The 20412-nt window shown below is 39.0% G+C and overlaps 5 protein-coding genes and 1 pseudogene across 10 annotated transcripts; 3 read left to right on the forward strand and 3 right to left on the reverse strand.

The window, feature by feature from the left end:
- On the reverse strand, nucleotides 1-3061 carry LOC106387923 (protein GOLVEN 10). Its single transcript, XM_013827864.2, has 2 exons — nucleotides 459-3061; nucleotides 1-357 (listed from the first exon to the last, which is right to left on the reverse strand). Exons 1-2 carry the CDS (start codon nucleotides 570-572, stop codon nucleotides 208-210), a joined length of 264 nt encoding a protein of 87 aa, XP_013683318.1. The 5' UTR covers nucleotides 573-3061; the 3' UTR covers nucleotides 1-207.
- Nucleotides 3062-3306: 245 nt separating this feature from the next.
- LOC106387929 lies at nucleotides 3307-4289 on the reverse strand (annotated as a pseudogene).
- Nucleotides 4290-4449: 160 nt separating this feature from the next.
- LOC106387928 (luc7-like protein 3) lies at nucleotides 4450-7169 on the forward strand. 6 transcript variants are annotated; one of them, XR_007321215.1, is made up of 9 exons: nucleotides 4450-4693; nucleotides 4774-4942; nucleotides 5076-5151; nucleotides 5241-5441; nucleotides 5610-5819; nucleotides 5893-6261; nucleotides 6364-6436; nucleotides 6543-6758; nucleotides 6834-7169. XR_007321215.1 is itself a non-coding variant. In XM_048752385.1 (6 exons), the coding sequence occupies exons 1-6, from the start codon at nucleotides 4651-4653 to the stop codon at nucleotides 6199-6201; spliced, it is 1008 nt and encodes a 335-aa protein (XP_048608342.1). In that variant the 5' UTR covers nucleotides 4450-4650; the 3' UTR covers nucleotides 6202-6520. The 6 variants fall into 6 exon arrangements, 1 of the variants encoding a protein (XP_048608342.1); XR_007321217.1 differs by having other exon boundaries at nucleotides 5893-6436; nucleotides 6543-6828; nucleotides 6905-7169; XR_007321218.1 differs by lacking the exons at nucleotides 6364-6436; nucleotides 6543-6758.
- Nucleotides 7170-7687: 518 nt separating this feature from the next.
- LOC106387927 (F-box protein At5g51380-like) lies at nucleotides 7688-9658 on the reverse strand. Its single transcript, XM_013827867.3, has 2 exons — nucleotides 8221-9658; nucleotides 7688-8134 (listed from the first exon to the last, which is right to left on the reverse strand). The coding sequence occupies exons 1-2, from the start codon at nucleotides 9402-9404 to the stop codon at nucleotides 7867-7869; spliced, it is 1452 nt and encodes a 483-aa protein (XP_013683321.2). The 5' UTR covers nucleotides 9405-9658; the 3' UTR covers nucleotides 7688-7866.
- Nucleotides 9659-12460: 2802 nt separating this feature from the next.
- LOC106387925 (splicing factor-like protein 1) lies at nucleotides 12461-15822 on the forward strand. Its single transcript, XM_013827866.3, has 2 exons — nucleotides 12461-14891; nucleotides 15492-15822. Exon 1 carries the CDS (start codon nucleotides 12551-12553, stop codon nucleotides 14864-14866), a length of 2316 nt encoding a protein of 771 aa, XP_013683320.1. The 5' UTR covers nucleotides 12461-12550; the 3' UTR covers nucleotides 14867-14891; nucleotides 15492-15822.
- Nucleotides 15823-16351: 529 nt separating this feature from the next.
- Nucleotides 16352-19996, forward strand: LOC106387924 (ceramide kinase). Its single transcript, XM_048752386.1, has 13 exons — nucleotides 16352-16606; nucleotides 16739-16909; nucleotides 16991-17158; nucleotides 17227-17319; nucleotides 17768-17860; nucleotides 18067-18277; nucleotides 18378-18401; nucleotides 18504-18591; nucleotides 18709-18858; nucleotides 18933-19034; nucleotides 19113-19463; nucleotides 19546-19612; nucleotides 19688-19996. Exons 1-13 carry the CDS (start codon nucleotides 16481-16483, stop codon nucleotides 19826-19828), a joined length of 1785 nt encoding a protein of 594 aa, XP_048608343.1. The 5' UTR covers nucleotides 16352-16480; the 3' UTR covers nucleotides 19829-19996.
- The last annotated feature ends 416 nt before the right edge of the window (nucleotides 19997-20412 follow it).

Consider the following 20412-nt stretch of genomic DNA (forward strand, 5'->3'; position numbering starts at 1 on the left):
ATTTGTGACGTAGCTAAATAGATGAGTCTCTTTTGGGAAACTTACTGAAAATAGATAGATTTTTGTCAGCTTTGAAAACATGAACCTATACTTCAAAGAACATATTCCACATTGGAAACATATTAAGAAAATTGTTAAGAACCGAACCTATTTACTATCTCACATACAAAAAAAATTATAAAGTTGAAAAAACAAAAGAGAGAGGTTTCAGTTATGGCGTGGAGGCCGAGTGGACGGCTTCGGGTAATCTGCAAATAAGAGCGGCGGCCGGTGATGGCGGTTCTTCTTTACGCCAGGCACAAACCGAGATACTCTAACCGGTTCTTTAGATGTCAAACCGGGGACAACATTTTGATCCTAAACCACAGGAATACATAAAGAAGCCGTTTAGAGAAGGTGAAAGACACATTCCGCTAATTCGAAGAAAGTAATATTTAAAGCTGATGTAAATCACGAACCTTGTCAAGTGAAAACCGAGAACCTGTGATGTGAACGTTGTCGAGGTGACGAGAATCAGAGAGATGCAAGAGCAGAAACAAGAGAAGGACTGAAACAGCATGAACTGAGCTCATTGTGTCACAAAAAAAAAACGGTCAAAACACTCACAAGGCTTAACGATTATTCAACGCATAAGGACTCTTAGTAAGTAGTACTCACTATATAATATGTGAAAAGTTCACACATAAATATTTGAAAATTCCAAACCAAGAAAAAACACAGAATAAAGAAAGGGTTTTTTTTTTAGTTTATCAATCCAGATGAACGTGCTGGAAAAGCTCATGGGAAAATCCAAAGGTGAGTCAAAGAGGAGAGAATAAAAACAAAAGGAAAAGGACATTTAAACCTCGGTGTAAAACGAGTGATTTACTGCTTCTTGTCTCTCCACCCATCTCATCTTGACCAATCTCCAAAACTTACCGACCACCACGGTTAAGCTAGTCTCTAATTGTATTATTATATAGGTCCTATTATATAATACTATGTGAATGACTTAAAGTACTTTGTGAATGCATTACTTTAATTACCTAAATGGTTTTTGTCTGCTTCGAGAATGGTTTGGAGGTTGACGATGATTACTGTCTGCCTCTTTAACGGATTTAAGTACTACCACTTTATTTGACACAATCCACAAGACATTTTGTCTTCAAAAAGTCCTCTTGAATTGCCCAAATCATGCATGTTTCTAAACAAATAATACATGTTAGTTACAAAGTTTAAGAGCTTCAAGAACCAAGAATCCAACATCTGGACCAAGAATGTTCCCTGACAATGTCTTTCCTCTGCTCCAAGAAGCCATGAAACCTGCAAACTCAAGCTAATCAAACTGGAACAGAGTAGACAGAGAGGACCCATCTTTAAGGAAACAAACAGCTGAGTATTTGGTTACACCACAGAAGATTTATTCGGAACAAAGACAATACATTCTGTAGTAAATTTATTTTTTATTTATAATAAAATTACACGGTCTTTGACAAGTGGAGGTAGCATCAGTCCAAAAGTGCATTCACATAACTGGTTACTACCTCTAGAGCATATCATCAGACTGCAACATGATATTTTACAAAAAATAGGATATCATATATGTGTTAACAAGTAAATAACAAATGAGAAATTTCATGTTTACCACTTTCATTGCACCATTATTCATCTTTACCATCACTAAAGGTTCACACAAAATCCATCGGTTCTTGATGAAAACTCTGCTTCACAGATATATGCAAATGATTTCTTTTCCCTTAGATGCAGAAAACTAACTAAATAACTTACCAATTTAACCAGAAATGACGCATGTTCATCAAAGTAAACAGATATACTGACTCCATCAAATATTTAGCTGGAAAATTAATTCATCAGGTACATGTAGAGGGACTTCCCTGACCGTCTCGGCCATGGATTATATACTTGCCATGTTTTTTGGTGAGAGACGGTTCTCAAAAGTAGTCTCACCTGTTCTTCCACCACCACTAGAAGGAACATTTGTAGACGAATTTGATGATTTCTAAGGCGGCCAAAGACCCCAATTAAGAAGCACCATCATCATCTGAATCCACCACAGTCCAACGGATCTGGAGCCTGCAACATCAGCAACCTTATCTGACCATGTTTGCCAGTTGCAACCAGCTTGGATCCGGTCCTGAAGTCCTAAATGGCATGAGAAAAGGTGAACTCCATGATTAAGCATGGTTGCAAATATGGGCAACAGTAACAATTAGTCTTAAATCACGTACCTTCAAGGTCTCAACAGCTACGCTGCATGACTCAAAAGGTAACAAGTACAAAGAGGTACCAGTTTTATTGTACATCATTAGGGAAAATTTTATCTTTTAGACCATCTCCAACGAAACTCTATTTTTTCCTCTATAATTTACACCAAATAGAGTAACTTTATAATAGTGTAACTTTTGCTCCAATGGTGTTATTCTATAATAGAGTTACTCTATTATAGAGTGAAATATAGAGGAGTGTCACTTTTTTCACTTCAAATATAGAGTAAAATATGACATTCCTCTATATAGAGTAACATCATTGGAGAATTAGTCTATTCTAGTATAAATTATAGAGGAAAAAATAGAGTCTCATTGGAAATGCCCTTAAAATTGCTAATGATTTTATTACTCCAAACATCCAGAGACGAACAAGAAGATCAGTGTTCAATCACTACAACAGAACATGTGACTCCAGAGGTCTAGATCAAAGATATTCATATGTTTTCCCTTAATTGAACTGCAGTCTAATGAAGAAGACCAGTCTTCAATTACTACAACAGAACATGTGACTCCAGAGGTCTAGATCAAAGATATTCATATGTTTTTTCTTAATTGAACTGCAGTCTAATAAAACATACGAGAACTCTTGACACAAAATCTTCACTGCTTAATATAATATAATAAGGGAGTGAGAAACAAGTTGAGTCAGTTGAGATCAAGGAGAGTGAAAGGGATGGAGGATACATTACAAGTATGGTTTGACACAAGAAGGTGATAGTATTAAGGAGTATCTTCGGTATATAAACTAGAGTAAAGGATACACTTTTGATGTATAAAGATCTTTTTCTATGAATGAAAATTTAACATTCATTCAAAAAAAATATATATAATAGTGCTAACATATGCGCTCTCTTAACATACTAAAGCTCATGCTTTGTACTAGAACATAAATTTACACAGCTTTCACTCTCAAGTCTTCTTTTTTTGTTGCCTCCTTTGATATACAAAGGTGCGTCATGGTGAATGGTTGATAAATTGATATCCTGGGAATGAAGTTTCAGCAGCGAACTTGATACAGTAATTTGAATGCACAACATAGTATCCATGAAGAAGACGAGATTTTAAGTAACGTATATGGTTGCTGTAAAAACGATTTTAAACATGAATACGAATTTCACACATTATAAAAAAAAAAGGAGAGGCAACAAGTCGTTTTACTGAAAAAAAACACGTTCACAAACTCTTAATCAACTTGGATGTGGCGAACATTGTAACGCTCATCCTCTTTCAACTTGGGAACAACCACTTTCAACACGCCGTTCTTCATCTCCGCCTTTATCTCATCCGTCTTGTATACTTTCTCAGGTAATCCTATCCTGCTCGAAAACTTCCGTCCATCGTCTTCATCCCCTTCCTCTGTTTTCCCTTCGCCTTTGATCACAAGTGTGTTTTGTTCAAGAGCCAGCTTCACATCCTCTCTAGTCTCTGCTCAGCCCCGGCATATCGATCCTCAGGTGCAACCCGTCGTCTTTCTCTTTCACGTCCCATCCACGTCTCGCTCCTGATGATGCCAGCAGAGGGCTTTCGCCGATCTGATCCATGAAATTAAGCACCTGGCTCAAGCTCCTCGTTGGTGTAAACATGTCTGCCACATGAATCAAAACCATAATCAGATCGATCGATTCAACAGCTTCTCCACGAACGAATCGTGGATGAGAGAGGAGCTACCTGAGAAGAAATCGCCACCGCGGGGAGAAACTGTCCGGTTAGGGCGATGGTTCCTATTATCTCCCTCTTCGTAGCTCCTAGCTGCGTTGGTATTGAAGAGGCGCAAAGAAGCCGCCGGACGAACGGAGCGAGGGACGACGGAGGAAGAGATAAGCCTCCTGAGTGCTAGAGACGTTGATGACGCCATTTGTGTAAAAGATCAAAGAGAGAGAGAGAGAGCCACGAAACTCGATCAGATATTTTCGTTTGAGCGAAGAGAAAAGCTGTTGAAGAGACGATTAATATAGATAGCAAGGAGAAGAAGCTACTGCCTACTGGAGATGATGGTTGTTAACTACTGCTTAAGGATATGGTTCTAGAAGTACGTGGTTGCCAAGTAAAAAAAAAAAGAAAAAAACGCGACGATATTTTCTGCACGGCCCATAAGATATGGGCCCAGATCTGGGTATTAAGGGTTTCCTCCGATTCGGTCTTGTGCAGATTGAAGATTTGGACCGATCGTAAACCGATATTCAAGTCGGTTTAGATTGATTTGGTTCACTTTCTGCCCATAACAACGGCAGACGACGCCCCCCCCCCCCCTTTAGCCAAGCTCCTCGTGGCGAACGAAACCCTAATCATCACTCCTTGTGCACTTTTCCTCCTCTCTCGAATTCGATTCGGAAGCTCCTTGATTCGCTCTCTGGATTCGATTCGATTCGATTCGTAATCCGCCATGGATGCTCAACGAGCTCTGTTGGACGAACTTATGGGCGCAGGTGAGTTGTTTTTTTCGAATAGCAATCAATCTAGTAGATTTTGTGTTTGAATCAGCCAATTAAGAATACGAATTTTGCAGCTCGTAATCTGACGGACGAAGAGAGAAGAGGATTCAAGGAGATTAAGTGGGATGACAGAGAGGTCTGCGCTTTCTACATGGTTCGATTTTGTCCTCATGACCTCTTCGTCAACACCAAAAGCGATCTTGGTGCGTGCTCGAGGATTCATGATCCCAAGCTCAAAGAGAGGTGAGACTCGATTCAGAATCTCCACTGTGTTGATTTGATTTCATGACTTTTCCGAATCTGAATCGTTTCTTGTTAGATTGGAATCTCAATAAGGCTTAAGATTTTTTGTTTTTTTTGGCTTTGGTTATCTCAGCTTTGAGAACTCTCCAAGGCATGATTCCTATGTTCCTAAGTTCGAGGCTGAGCTTGTTCAGTTTTGCGAGAAGCTGGTGCGTAATGCTTGCCACTCTCTTAGTACTTTTATTGATTATTATTGGTTTCTTCTATACTCTATTAAAGATTTGGAATTTGGTTACAGGTGAATGATCTTGACAGGAAGGTAAGGCGTGGACAAGAACGCCTTGCCCAAGAGCTTGAACCTCCTCCTCCACCTTCTCTATCTGGAGAGAAAGCTGAGCAGCTCGCTGTTTTGGAGGAGAAGATTAAGAACCTTCTCGAACAAGTGGAAGCACTTGGTGAAGAAGGCAAAGTCGATGAAGCTGAAGCCCTGATGAGGAAGGTACTAATTCTTTATAGAAGCTTAAAATATGAGTTTCCAAGTTTGTGACTATCATAATGAAAAACTTGTAAGATGGTGTGAGCTACTCCACCTGACTGTTCTGAAACCTTTACTATGTTCATGAAATCTTTTGAGTTGAGGGCTCTTATCTTTTGGCAACTCTTGTAGGTGGAAGGGCTTAATACTGAGAAGGCAATGTTGATACAGCGACCAAATGACAAGGTACTAGCGATGGTACAAGAGAAGAAGATGGCACTGTGTGATGTTTGTGGTTCATTCCTTGTCTCTAATGATGCTGTAGAAAGGACTCAGTCTCATGTCACTGGGAAGCAGCATGTTGGCTATGGCATGGTCCGGGATTTTCTTGCTGAACAGAAGGTAAGCCTCTGAATGAATATTTGAATCTTTCGCTTCATGTAAATTTGCTAATGCTTTTTTTTTTTAAATGCAGGCTGCTAAAGATAAAGGAAGGGAAGAAGACAGGCTAGTCAGAGGGAAAGAAACAGATGATAAGAGGAAACCCAGGGAGAGGGAAAGCGAGAGTAGGAGGAGTGGTTCTAGGGAAAGAGAAAGACACCGTGATCATCGGGATAGAGACAGAGATGTGGACAGACACAGAGACCGTGGTAGAGATCATAGAAAGCCTTATGACAGGAGATCCAGGAGTGGGAGAGACGGTCGTGACCGAAGCAGGTCACGCTCTCCCCGTGGAAGGTCTGGTCACAGAAGGGTGTCGAGAAGTCCGGTTCGCCAGTACTAGTTTGAGAGACAACGTGTTGTCTCTTATGTCTTGGGGCCTGGAACTTTGCAAACTCATGAGGTAGAACTTGCGACTTTCTACTAAGTTTCATTGGCATGTGTGTTTTCTTTTTTAGAACTTGTTAAAATTTGAAGGATGAAAATTGTCTTTCTACCCGTTCAGACAGCTATTGTAAGAGTTTAAGACCTTTACCCAACCTCCATCAGTTATTTGTTAAGAGGTCAAAAGCGTTGAGGTAGGTAAAACTGTTTTAGCCTTTTACTTTTTTTCATTGTATTTCTCGACATTAGAGATCCTATAGATTCCTTTTATTCTGCCTTGTTGTTGATTCTAATTCAAAGACTACAGAATCTAGTGGGCTCGAATGACAGATGCTATATTGAGGTAACATTTATACAAAACAGAAGTCATATTTATTAGAGGTTGGGTTCAGTAATTCTGTTTATTCTTCGAGTTCTCTGTCTACACATTTTGTGCTAGAGCAATGTCATAAAACGAGGAAGATCTGCATATGTGTGAAGCATTGTTTGATGATACCCTCATGGAGCATATTGATGGTCGTGGCTATACCACATTCTCCGCTATTATATCAACCTTTTAGTCATTTTTCATCAAATTATTTCATTGGTCAGGATGGTAGACTCGTCGTGACTTTTATGGTCGCTTGGAAGGTCACAAGGATAACAACTTTTAACATTTGCAGAGTCATCGATGAGAGGTTCAAAACATTTGGACAACCAGATGTTTGTGGACATTATTCGTCATGCAACTATGTTCGGGGTTAGTTAGACTTCCTGGATTTTCAAAGCAAGACACAAGTCAAATTCATAGATGGCGAAAAAATAGATCTAATTAGCTGTTGTTTTGGTTCTCCTTTCTGGAATCAGTCCACTATTATATGTTTTAGTTTGAAGTGTATCTCGTTTCTTCTTTGTTTAAAGAGGTAAAATAAATAGACCTTCAATACCTTTATCGGGTCCGCTGGACAACTATAACAGTTATAATGGGATGATGACCCAAATAAAACCCCTATATGCCCATAATAATATACCAATATCTTTATCCATCAAACTACTTGGCATATCTTGGACGCACATGCCAACCCGCAGGGTAACTTGACCTTTACTACTATTTGCTCGGTTTAAAGCTCGCTACATCGAAATGCAAAATATTTTTTGTTCTGTTTTTGGAACATAAAAAGGGTTTGATCAAAAAGGGGGAACAGAAAAAGGGTACGGTTCTGCATTTCGATGTAGCGAGCTTCTTACCGAATTCAGATGAAATAGTTAAAACTTAAAAGCCTTGCTGATAAGACCGACCATATGCATATTTTTGTGGTTCTTTTGTTAGAATGTCTCCAATTTCTCATAAGAGCTTTCTCTACAAATCGGAACTAACAACCATAACATACATCTTGTAGACTCTATCTTTTTTATTTCCCAAATTAAAATGAAAAGTCAAAAATAATCTTTGAAATTTGATACTATGAACGAGAATAGTTTTATTATTATACATAACAACAGAACGTTGCAATACACAAGTGTTTTGAACATTGACTACACATATTTGTTACCGCAGGTAGATTTTACAACAGGGTAATAACGCACCACGAAGAAGATAACTAAAGAGTTTTGTCTGCAAGAATTTTCAGGGCAATAAGATACATCACCTCTTCTTGAAGAATTTGCCGCCTCTCTTTCCAATTCCAGCAGCTTCGAGCTTGGACGAGAGATGAGACCTTGTGTCTGGTCTCCACGTCAGTTCTATGAGAAGTGAGAACAAAGACGAAAGTGCCGGTGAAATCTCGCAGTCTTTTATATTCTTACATGACACCACTCTCATGCTCTCGAGCTCTTCCCAGTGCAAAATGACCGACTCTAAACCGCCTGTTGTTAGGACTGAACATCCTTCCAACGACAAAAACCTCACCTTCCTGCAAGCAAAAAAAAAAAAAGAATGATCAAAGGCCAAAGTAAAACTAGCAGAAAAGTTCATATCATTGCAAGTGAGATATGATACCTGAAAGCTTTAGCCAAGCTGAAAGAATCATCATCCAACCCCCAGCAATCCTGAATATAAACCCTTTTCACTCCATCACACACCTTAAACAAGGCTCTCAACCCTTCTTTATCATTCAAACAAGACCTCACGAGCTCCAAACTCTCCAACGCCGGACAAGACCTAAGCATCTTCTCCGGCCCAGGACTAGAATCAATCTTTCTACAAGACAACACTCTCAGCCTCTTCAAACTCTCGAAATACGAAAGCGCAGCTATCCACCCACCATCATCCATCCTATGATCACAAATCGTAAGCTCTTCAAGCACTTCACAGCACTGCCCTATCGCTTTAATCCCATCAAAGCTACCTTCACAGCCACTAAGCTCAAGCTTCACAAGCCCCTTACACCCTTGTGCTAATATCGTCAAACCAATATCGGAAACAGAAGAAGTATACAGTCCCTCCACGCTTCCCACCAGTCTCAACACTCTTAGACTCTCGCAAGCAGCGATGCCACGTAAGATATTATCGTTACACTTGCGGAGCTCGAGCTCTTGAAGATCGGAACAGTGCTCGGCTAAACCGAGTAAACCTAGCTCAGTAGCGTTAGTCACCACGAGCTTAAGCAAATCGCAGCTTCCTCTTCCTAACACCATAAGTCCTCTGTCGATTACTTCGCTCGGTAACAGATTCTCCTCCCAATTCGACGAGTCTGATGACACGTGGAACGAAGTCGATTTGTGGCAGAGGAGGATGCGCGGCGGATTCGGATTCGGATTCATACACGCGTTTGATACATCGATGCTCGTGAGCTTCGGGAACCTGGAGGTGAGCTTCTCGGATAAGAGGAAGTCGTAATCGAGGAGCTTGAGAGTGCGGAGACGGCGTCCCTGGAGACTCAGCCACCGTTTGCAGACGAGAGAGACGTCGTCGTTGTTGTTCTGGGAATCGGGAAGCTTCTGGAGGATTCTGAGGAGGAGGGAATCGGGTAAGGAGAGCGTTCGATCGACTTTGGAGAAATCGAAATCGAAATCGGAGGTTTGGGGTTTAGACGTGGATCTCGGCGATTGAGACTGAATCACGGCGGAGACGACTTCCTTGAACGACGTCGTCGGGTGGTTGAGCCATGACCCGGTCCAGCTCGAGCGTCTCCTTCGTAGAGGCGATTTGGGACTCGTCGGCATCTTCTCCCGAAACGACATCGTTTTCCGAAACTTCGATTCGATTCGATTCTTTCTTCTTTCTTCTTTCTTCTTTCTTCTCTCTTCTTTCTTCGTCTATGCTTCTTCTGAGTGGCGATTTTTGTCTCTGAGATAACGCGAACTGTTGCAACGGATACTTTGAAAGAGCTGTTTTGGGAGAGAGAAGAGGTTTCGAATTTTTTTTTTTTTTTTTTGGGTAAAATGAAGGAGCAAGCAATTAATGGCTCTCACGCTGGGATTAGAGTTGACTGTGAGAGAGAATAAGACAATAGATTAGTCCTCTGCACATCTCCCCACTATTTAATGGGTCCACTGCACTTGAATTAACTATCCTTAAACATCCTTAAACATTAAGGCTGTAATTACTCATTTTAGAATTGTACGGAATAAATGAAAATGAAATCAATGGAATAAAAGAGAAAGAAATATTGATAATTTGAAGAATTTAAAGATTTTCTAGAGTTTTCATGTTTATTAAAAATATAATAAATATTTACAATTTAATTTATAATTTATTTTTCAATACACTTTTCATTAGCTATTCACTAATAAAAATTTAATCAATTCAAATATTTACAATTAATGTTTTTTTAAAGTATACAAAATATCTTAAAAATATAGAAAATCTATTTATGTGGAACAATAGTAAATTCTAAAAAATCTTACTTTCGGAAACGGAGAGAGTATGTATTTGTCTTTTAATTATATGTAAATTATCTTATTTCATTCATTCCTCTCCTTTTTTTTTTTGTTATGACTCATTTTTTTATAATTTGATTCTATTTATTTCACAAGAATGCATGGGATCAAAATTTTGTTTTTCCAATTAAGTGATAATATTCTTTTGAAATACTTATGAATAACTAATTCGACATGATTCCATTCGTTAAAAAAACATTTCTTGCCATTCCTACAATTACCATATTGCCAATAAGAATTAATATATATTTCTAAAAATATCAGAAATATAATTAAGATAAACTAAATATAACACAAATAATTATTAAAATTCATATAAGTTTAATAAAATTAAATTAAATTTGAACGTATCAAAATATTTTACAAGTTAAAATATCAAACAAAATTAAAAACAAAAAAATTTATGAATTACAGAGCATATTGCAATATGCACTTAAATAACAAACACAATACTAAAAGAAGTGATGAAATACATAACTGAATAAAATTAGAATTTAATGGGAACACAACACAGTAAGCATTAAATTAGTTTAATCCAGTAAGACATACATGTTGCTGTCGGTAACATATACCTTACTTTCAGGTTTCCCACTTGTACACACACCCGTAAACAACGGCAGTTTAGCTGCCTGTTAATGTGGTTTCCATATTCTACGATTTAGCTCCTAAACAATACTACCTACATATTGGAATACGAACACCCACTAAGTTAGAATAAGGTCCTACAACACATTCCTTTTGTAAGTTATATTCGTCGCTTTCCACATCCTTTTCCGGTGACTTAAACTACAAGCCTCGACGAGGACTGACCCGGTGGTAAATGGACCTTCTATACCCACAGACTCTGGAATTTTCAGACTCGCGCTTGCCCTTAAGTTGCTACCGATTCTTCTTGTGCATCCTCCACCTGCGTGTGTTAGACATCCTCCACCTGATGTCTACGATCTACTATATTTAAAATATATAAGACAAAAAATACAGCTCTTCAAAATTTACATTTTGTATCATAGACGAAAGGCATCCATCAGGTTGTGAACGAAATCTTCCATGCAGCTACCATTGTACAATAATCGAATCGAATATTATATTCATGGATCCGATTGAAAATATTGGAAATATTCATTGGATATAAAGTTTTTAAGCTAAGCTTAACCAGTTCTGTTTCACTCATCTACACAACTTAAACGTTTAAAATTCACCGTACCCAAGCTCCAAGTACATGAGTTTCAAATTTTGATAGAGATAATATAGTTCTAAAATATAATATAGGATTGTTTTTAAACCAGTGATCATTTCAAACCAATTATTTTTATGATACTAATCATACAAATGTTTATTAGTTATAAAATTTCTTATTTTTCTTAGTTTCACATTTACAGAATTAATCTTAAATTAATTCTAGTAAATTGCCAATGTTAAATATGATCTAACTCTAATCAATTTAATGACTTTTATCTTCGAATTAAATTAATTAAGTAAATAACAGTATTATATTATTATTACAAAACATAGTCATGTATGAAACACAGGTATAGTATGCTTTTGATTTCAATTACAAAATTCATGAGCAGTTGGCATAAATGAATAGAGAAGTATTAAAACATCATACAATCAAACCAACAATTATCTAAACCAATTTAGATCAAACCAAACAATTATACCAACACATTTGATACAAAATCAATCACTTTGACACATTTGATACAAAAATTGACCACAAAAAAAACCCAACACATTTGATACACTAAGATATAAAACCAATCACTTTAAACTAACATATAAGAGCTAATACGAGAGTTACATTTTATTGATTGTTCTATTCCGGTTTGGTTATCCAAACCACCTCAAGCTTGAATAATAAAATGACCTTTTGACATCAAAAAATAAAATAAAAAATAAGAGCCAACAAGAAGAGACCTTAAAGACGAAAACTGGCTAGATTCAGAGCATGAACAGCACCGAACTTGCAATTCTCGATTTCCAATGTTTTTTTTATTATTATTTTTTTTCGTTTGACTTAAAAAAAAAATATAAACGAACCTATCGCGGGCCGCCACGACACGTGGCGGCCGCAAAACAGTAATGAGACGGTATCACTCCAGCGAACCTGCACGAGCCGGGTTCATTAAAATTTGATTATTTTAATATTTTTTCGACTCGAAAATGGTGTGAATTTTACTTCAATGCGGATGGTCTCAACACTTCTGTTTTCAGTAAAACTTCGTAAACGTTAACTTGATCAAATATAGTGTCGTTAAATAACAATTTGGGCTTTGAATGGGCCTAGGTCTGACACCAGCCCAACAGACCTAAGCCGCCTCTTAAAAAAATTCCGAGTCTCGTTCTACTTTTGTCGTCTATCTCAAATTGCAACTTAAAACCGAAACTGCCCTCCTCCATCTCTGTGCTTTCCTCCTAAATCTGAAACCCTAGCTCTCGAGCTCGCTATGGATTCCGTCGAATTGAACAATTCGAATCCTTCTCCTCATCCACTCGATCAACCTCCTCCTCCTCCTCCTTCCTCTGAAACCGTAGCTTCCTCCAAGGATGGCAACTCCGCTTCCCTCGCTCCGGATCAGATTCCGGCTCCCGAAGCTACCAACGGCTCATCTAACGGCGACAAGAATCAATCCGAGGATACCACGACCCGGAGGAAGCGTCGGAGCAGGTGGGATCCTCCGCCTTCCGAGTCGGCTAACAATACTACCGCCGAAGGTGGTGGCGGCGATTCCGGTACCGGGACTAGGAAGCGTAAGTCGAGATGGGCGGACGATGAGCCGAAGCCGACGATTCAGCTTCCTGATTTCGTTAAGGAATTCGGTGGAGGTATCGAGTTCGATCCCGAGATTCAGGTTTTGAATAGTAGGTTGCTTGATATCAGTAGGCTGCTTCAGTCCGGTATGGCTTTGGATGATAGACCTGAAGGGCAGAGGTCTCCTTCGCCAGAGCCTGTGTATGATAATATGGGGATTAGGATTAATACTAGGGAGTACAGAGCGAGGGAGAGGTTGAATAGAGAGAGGCAAGAGATTATATCTCAGATCATCAAAAAGAATCCTGCTTTCAAACCTCCGGCGGATTACAGGCCTCCCAAGCTCCAGAAGAAGCTGTTCATTCCGATGAAGGATTATCCCGGTTATAATTTCATTGGTCTTATTATTGGTCCCAGGGGGAATACTCAGAAGAGAATGGAGAGGGAGACTGGTGCTAAGATTGTGATTAGGGGTAAAGGGTCTATGAAAGAAGGTAGGCTGCAGAAGAAGGATATGAAATACGACCCTGCAGAGAATGAGGATTTGCATGTTTTAGTCGAGGCTGAGACTCAGGAAGCTCTTGATGCTGCTGCTGGTATGGTTGAGAAGCTCCTGCAGCCTGTTGATGAGGTGCTGAATGAACACAAGAGGCAGCAGCTTAGGGAGCTTGCTACCTTGAATGGGACTATAAGGGATGAAGAATTCTGTAGGCTGTGTGGTGAGCCAGGACATAGGCAGTTCGCTTGCCCATCTCGTTTGAATACCTTTAAAAGTGATGTGCTTTGCAAGATTTGTGGTGATGGTGGACACCCTACTATTGATTGCCCCGTGAAGGATACCACTGGGAAGAAAATGGATGATGAGTATCAGAACTTTTTGGCAGAGTTAGGAGGAACTCTCCCTGAATCTTCTCTTAAACAGAGTAGTACTACCTTGGCTCTGGGAGCGGGAAGTTCCGGAAGTAATCCTCCATGGGCTAACAATGGGGGCAGTGGGGCAAGTGCGCATCCTGGCTTAGGGTCAAATCCAGCCAAACCCTCCAAAGAATATGATGAAAAAAATCTGTACATTGGGTTCTTGCCTACGATGCTTGAGGACGATGGTTTGATTAATCTTTTTTCACCCTTTGGTGAAATTGTGATGGCAAAGGTAATCAAGGACCATGTTTCTGGTCTGAGCAGAGGCTATGGTTTTGTGAAGTACGCAGATGTCCAGATGGCCAATTCGGCAATACAGGCGATGAATGGTTATCGGTTAGAAGGTAAAACACTTGCTGTCAGGATTGCTGGTAAACCGGCACCGCCTCCTGGGCCACCGGCACCTCCGCCACCTACTCAATCTTATCCTCCTCCACCATCACAACAATATGGCGCTGGTGGGCAACTGCCAAATCCTTCATATTCACCGGCTCCAGTTCCTTGGGGTCCTCCTGTTCCTTCCTATTCTCCATACGCTCCTCCGCCTCCTCCTCCTGGTTCTTACCATACTGTCCCTGGTCAACATATGCCTCCTTATGGAATGCACTACCCACCACCACCACCACCTCCTCATGTGACACAAGCTCCTCCGCCTGGCACTTCTGCTAGTGAAAGCCAGCAAAGCTTCCCGCCAGGAGTAGTACAAGCAGACAGTGGTACTCCTCCTTCATCTGTGCCACCAAATGTCTATGGTAGTTCGCTTGGACAGCCTCCATATATGAGTTATCCATCTTATTACACTGCTGTTCCACCTCCACCACCTCCTCCAGTGCCGACGTCGTCTGCTGATCATTCCCAAAGCATGAGTAACATGCCATGGGCCAGCAATCCTCCTGTGTCGTCATCTGATCACTCGCAAGGTCTAGGTAATGCACCTTGGGCACCTAACCCTCCTATGCCACCTTCTGTTGGATACTCGCAGAGCATGGGCAACGCTCCCTGGGCTCCCAAGCCTCCAGCACAGCCACCTGCAGAGAATCCATCTGCTGTTGGAGATTCTGAGTATGAGAAGTTCATGGCTGAGATGAAGTAGCATGTGGTGTTCTAAGGGGAAAGAGGTAAGATGTCCTCATTTGATACTTTTTTTTGGCATGTCACCCTACAAGTTTTATATTTAGAATTTGAAACTGGTCATTTGGCTTTAGCATTTGATAAAAGTTTTCATCCTCAAAATTTCTACGTTTTAGAAATATTTTGTTTCGGAATATCATTTTTAGACTTGAAGTTGCAGGATGAACCAAGTCGAGCATGTTGTGTGATACTTACCTTTTTCGAAAGTTTTTCTCCTTGTTTATAATTTTGTAAGATGTTAACTAATTGATGTAGCTCATTTAATCTGGTTGAGCAGTCCCACAGCTAAAGGAGCATATGTCCTGGTATTCGATTCTAATTCATAGAATTTGGTAGTGGATGATCAAAATATTAATCAATCTAACCCTGTGATTTTTTTCAATCTCTACTCTTTGTTGTCTTGTATGTTTATTCAGTAACTCCTAATGTGTTTTCTGTCCCATATGTGTGGCATTTGTTTTCAGTTTTTCCATGTGACAAGATCTAAGGTGCCACTAGCATAGGTTCCAAAATTTTGTCTCTCTGATTCTTTTCAGCTTATTGACATGAACCTTTTGTTTTCTTCTATTGTTTTAACTTTTTTACAGGTGTGATGTTTGTTGGAGCTCTTGTACCGTGTGATTTTCTTACATCTTTCTTGTTGGAAGTTTGGGACTCACATCTTAACCCCTTGATGTGCTGTTGTGAAATATGCAGAGATTCAAGCTGGAAGCTCTCAGTTAGTTCATAATGTTGCGTTTCAGAAAGGCCATAATATATTTTTATCCATGTTTACTGATAATAATTTATTTCTGTACCTTTTCAGTTTGGGATTTGAAACTTGTGGTGGTATTGGTGTCGACATAGCATATCATATCTAGTTCCTGAAACATGTTTGGATTATTTAAACTTTTTTTTTGATAGAAAGCTTCTTAATAAGTTAGGTGCAGACTGATGATAGAAATTATTGTTTGAACTTTGAAGTGTGTGCTTACGTTAACAATTTTGGCAAGTGGTGAAACTAGGGATATGGGCATGGAGGAAGTTGCACATGTGCTTTGTTCATTTTGTTGCCTTGGCAAATTGGAAATCTCTGTCTGAGCTAACGGCGTTACCGTATGGAGGCATTGTTTCCGAAGAATACATATATACATATCTCTTCAGAGAAAACAAGAAATGTTCTGATATCTTAGCTATTGTTATTTTAAACAGTGCTCTCCACATAAAAGGTTAATAAAAAAATTAGATCGGCTTTTAGATGCAATGTTTTCCACATATAAATATTAGTAAGTACACTAGTTAGAGGTGCAATAAAATGACAGTTGAATATTAAACGTGTAACAAGATAATTAACTTTAAATACGATCTTAAAAAAAAAAAGGACAAACTTAAATGAAGGAGGCCCAACAATGCAGTTAGCCCAAAATGGCCCATTCAGAACTAGAAAGCCTCTGATGCTCTCTCAATGTATTCCATCTTCGTACAAGTCGGAAAAAAAAAAGAAAAATAATATTAAATTAATTGACGACGACGAATTGGGAAGTTTTAATCTTGAAAGCCGAAGCAACATCTCGATTTAATCTCCAGCTCGAGTACAATGGACGGCAGCAATTGTGAATTGTCGGTAATGAGCGGGTGTTTTTACTTGGATCATGTGGGAGATGTTTTGCTTACACGGAATCAACATGGTTTGTCCTGGAAATGTTTGGATTCCTCAGATTGTGTAAGATCCGCCAATTGATTTTAATCAGACGAGTATCTGTTCTGTTCGTTGACTTTTTTTTAATCTTTGTGCTCTCTTTCCAAATTTGAGAACGTTTGTAAATGTAGTCCCTATTTTTTTTTTTGTGTCAAGGAGGGAACGACTTGTTTGGGAATTGGAAGTTGGGAGAATACAGAAACAGAGATCAAGTTCTCTGATATTTATGCCGTGGAGTTTGATAGCTATGGCTTGGTGCATAGTCCAAAGTCAGGCCTTGGACATGCCAAAGAATGTTTCCGCAAACGCTTGTTAACTACTCAACAGGTTTTCTTTCTTTCTTTCTAACCTTCTTTGTCCCTTTTGTTGTTGTTTCTTTTGGTGTAATGAGTTTTGCTTTGATATTAGATGTATCGGTTCACTGTCCACGGATTTCAAACTTCGCCAAAGGAGCCTTGTCTTTGGAAACTTGCCGCTTTCACTTTTGGGCATATGGATTTGCAGACGTGCCAGAGCTGGATGGATCAGTTGAATTACACTTTTATCAAGGAAGTTGAAAGACCAAGAAATCTTTTGGTAAAATATCTTTCTTTTTTTTTTTGTTGCTCCTATCTCTTATGAATGATTGCTTGCGACCTCTTTAGGTATTCGTCCATCCAAAAAGTGGCAAAGCAAGTGGCCTTAAGATATGGGAAACGGTCTCCAAGATCTTCATTCGCGCTAAAGTTAATACTAAGGTCTGCTCTTTCCATCACATTACTAGCAGAATGATCATCTAGTAATTTCCTTTGTGAGAGTTGTTATAGGTTAATCTTTGATGGAAAACGGCATAGCGATATTGCTTGTTCGAGTATTTATTATTGTGTGCTATGGTAGAGCATTAGGGGAAAATGTTATTACCATTTATTGTATTTGCTTCTTTGGGGTTTGTCCAGATCAATAGTTATTTGTTGTTTATTCTGTAGTCATTTGAAGCAAAGTGAGTAGTTATGCGTTTTAGTAGATATCCACAGTTTTTGCTATCTGAGATGTTGTGTTGGCCAAATGAGATTTTCTTTGTCTCTACAACATTGCATAGTTTCTTTAGATAATATAACTCTCATACAGAAAGACATACGTGTTTTTCTCGCTGTGCATACTATAACTGTCCTTAGTTTGATATTCTTGATTTACCATTGAAATCAGGTGATTGTAACAGAACGAGCAGGTCATGCATTTGATGTAATGGCATCCATCCAAAACAAAGAACTCCATTCATACGATGGCATCATAGCTGTTGTAAGTTGTATACCCCTTTCAAGCTAAGCGCATCTGTGAAATATTTGTGATGTGACACAACATAACCTTCAATTCAATACATTTATGATGAAGCTTCTCCGCTCCTGTTTTCACATTTTCTTCCTCGTGGATCATATATCTATTTTTTTTTTTTGTTAAACGATTGTCACTATATTGATATCTTGGAAAATTCGACCTATGTAAAGGGCGGAGACGGTTTCTTCAACGAAGTCCTTAATGGATATCTTTTGTCAAGGCTCAAAGTCCCTCTTCCACCAAGTCCTTCAGATTCCTTTACCACTGTTCAAAGTAGAGGTAGCTCCTCAGTTCCAGAATCAGGAGATGCAGTTCATGAGAGTGACCAAAAGGAACACTTCCCTCTTCTTCATGATTCAGTTCAAGAGGTCATGAATTTCAGTATGTATTTGAACCAACTTTAATCTCATCTTTGTTCAGATTGGTTTAAGACTCTCAACTAGTTAGTTGTAATCTTTGGGTGTTACTGTTTTCCTTACAGGGACAGTCAATGGCTCATGTCAAGGTCAGTGAGTTTTGTTCCGTACAAGACATTCCTTTAGTCAAGTATCACCCCCCGTTTCTTATTTTTCTGTTTGTCTTGTTCCATTTTCTTAACAATTTGCAGGAACTGAAGATCCTGATCATCCCTTCAGTGGTGAAAGGCCTAGATTTGGCCTCATCCCTGCAGGCTCAACTGATGCAATAGTTATATGGTATGGTTATAATCCTTCTACTAGCAAAGATGATCTTGTGCCTTATATAAGAAGATCATGCATCAGTTGTGTTAGCTTAAAGTTTTAAACTACTGTTTATTCGCTGTCTTGTTACAGCACCACAGGAGCTCGTGATCCTGTAACATCTGCGCTGCATATCATTCTAGGTCGAAAGATTTTCCTTGATGCAATGCAGGTTGTGCGGTGGAAAACGACACCAACATCAGCGATTGAACCTTTTATTCGTTATGCAGCCTCATTTGCTGGGTAATGACTAAACCCTTTTCTTTAATTGATTGTTCTGATCTCTAACAGAGTTTCTGTACAATTGATTAGTTCAGATACGGGTTTTACGGTGATGTCGTTTCAGAGAGTGAAAAGTATCGGTGGATGGGTCCTAAACGCTATGATTATGTTGGAACTAAAGTATTCTTGAAGCACAGGTATTTCCCTTTAACATATTTACCAATTTACTCTTGCCGAGATGTGCTGAACACTGTTGGGAACTATGTTAATGCAAGATCATATGAGGCAGAGGTGATGTTTGAAGAAGCAGAGAACGCTAAAGCTTCACCGCTCACGCGGAGCAAGACATGGCCATTTCGAAGTACAACAAGATCAGAGAAGATACTGTGTCGTGCAAAATGCAGCGTTTGTAGCAGTAAGGCGGAGGATGGGAATAATATACGCGCATCGTGTCCAGAAAAAACAAGATGGTGTAGAACGAGAGGGCGGTTTCTGAGTATAGGTGCTGCGGTGATGTCAAACCGAAATGAGAGAGCACCTGATGGTCTTGTCGTGGATGCACACCTCTCTGACGGTTTCCTTCATCTCATACTCATCAAAGATTGTTCACGTCCCAAGTACTTATGGTAATAATGCCTTCTCTATCTTCTTTGCTTCGTCCAATACATAGTCTAGTTCACCTTTGAACCATGTTCTTTATGGTTGCAGGCACCTCACTGAGCTTGCGAAGAAAGGCGGGGAGCCTTTGAACTTTGAGTTTGTGGAATATCACAAGGTTTGTTTAGTTTTGAAGACATTTATTTGTTTCTGATCATCTCTAACTCAAATGTATTGCGGGTATGCACTGCAGACACGAGCGTTCACGTTTACTTCGATTGGGGAAGCTGAGAGTGTGTGGAACTTGGATGGAGAGATCTTTGAGGCTCACCATTTATCAGCTCAAGTCTTGCGTGGTCTTATACCTCTCTTTGCCTCTGGTCCCGAGGTATAACAACATTGCATGTGAATATTTTTCTTTGTATGGGACCTAAGTGAAAGCTATATGAGATTGAAACTAGATAAGTATATGATGATGGACATGGCAATAATATCATTTTATATATCCAAAGGAATTCAATGTATGTAAACGTTGCCAATTCAATATATGAATTCAATTCAAGATCGGATTATAACTAATATTTGAAATCGTCTAAAAATCTAAAACGAAAATTAAAAAATGGTCAAAAACTATTTAAAATATATAAATTATTCGAAAATTCAAAATTCAAAAATCGAATTAAATGCTAATGAAACTACCTAAACTAGCTAGGAAATATTAAAAATAACAAATAAAAGAACTACAAAATCTTCAAAATATCTAAATTACCTTAATATATATTAACTAATTTCGGATAGATTTCGGATCTAAATAACATATATAATTAAAATCTTCAAAAGATCAACATATTAAGCTAATTTCGGAAATTTTCGGATCTTAATTCGAATTTTGATTCGATTTGGTTTTGTACCCAAACCTATCTCTTAAGTCCCACTCGGATAATCGAATTTCGGTATTTTCCTTTTGGGTTAAATCGA

This window comes from Brassica napus, chromosome C3, assembly GCF_020379485.1.
Source record: "Brassica napus cultivar Da-Ae chromosome C3, Da-Ae, whole genome shotgun sequence".
NCBI classification, from domain to species: Eukaryota; Viridiplantae; Streptophyta; class Magnoliopsida; order Brassicales; family Brassicaceae; genus Brassica; species Brassica napus.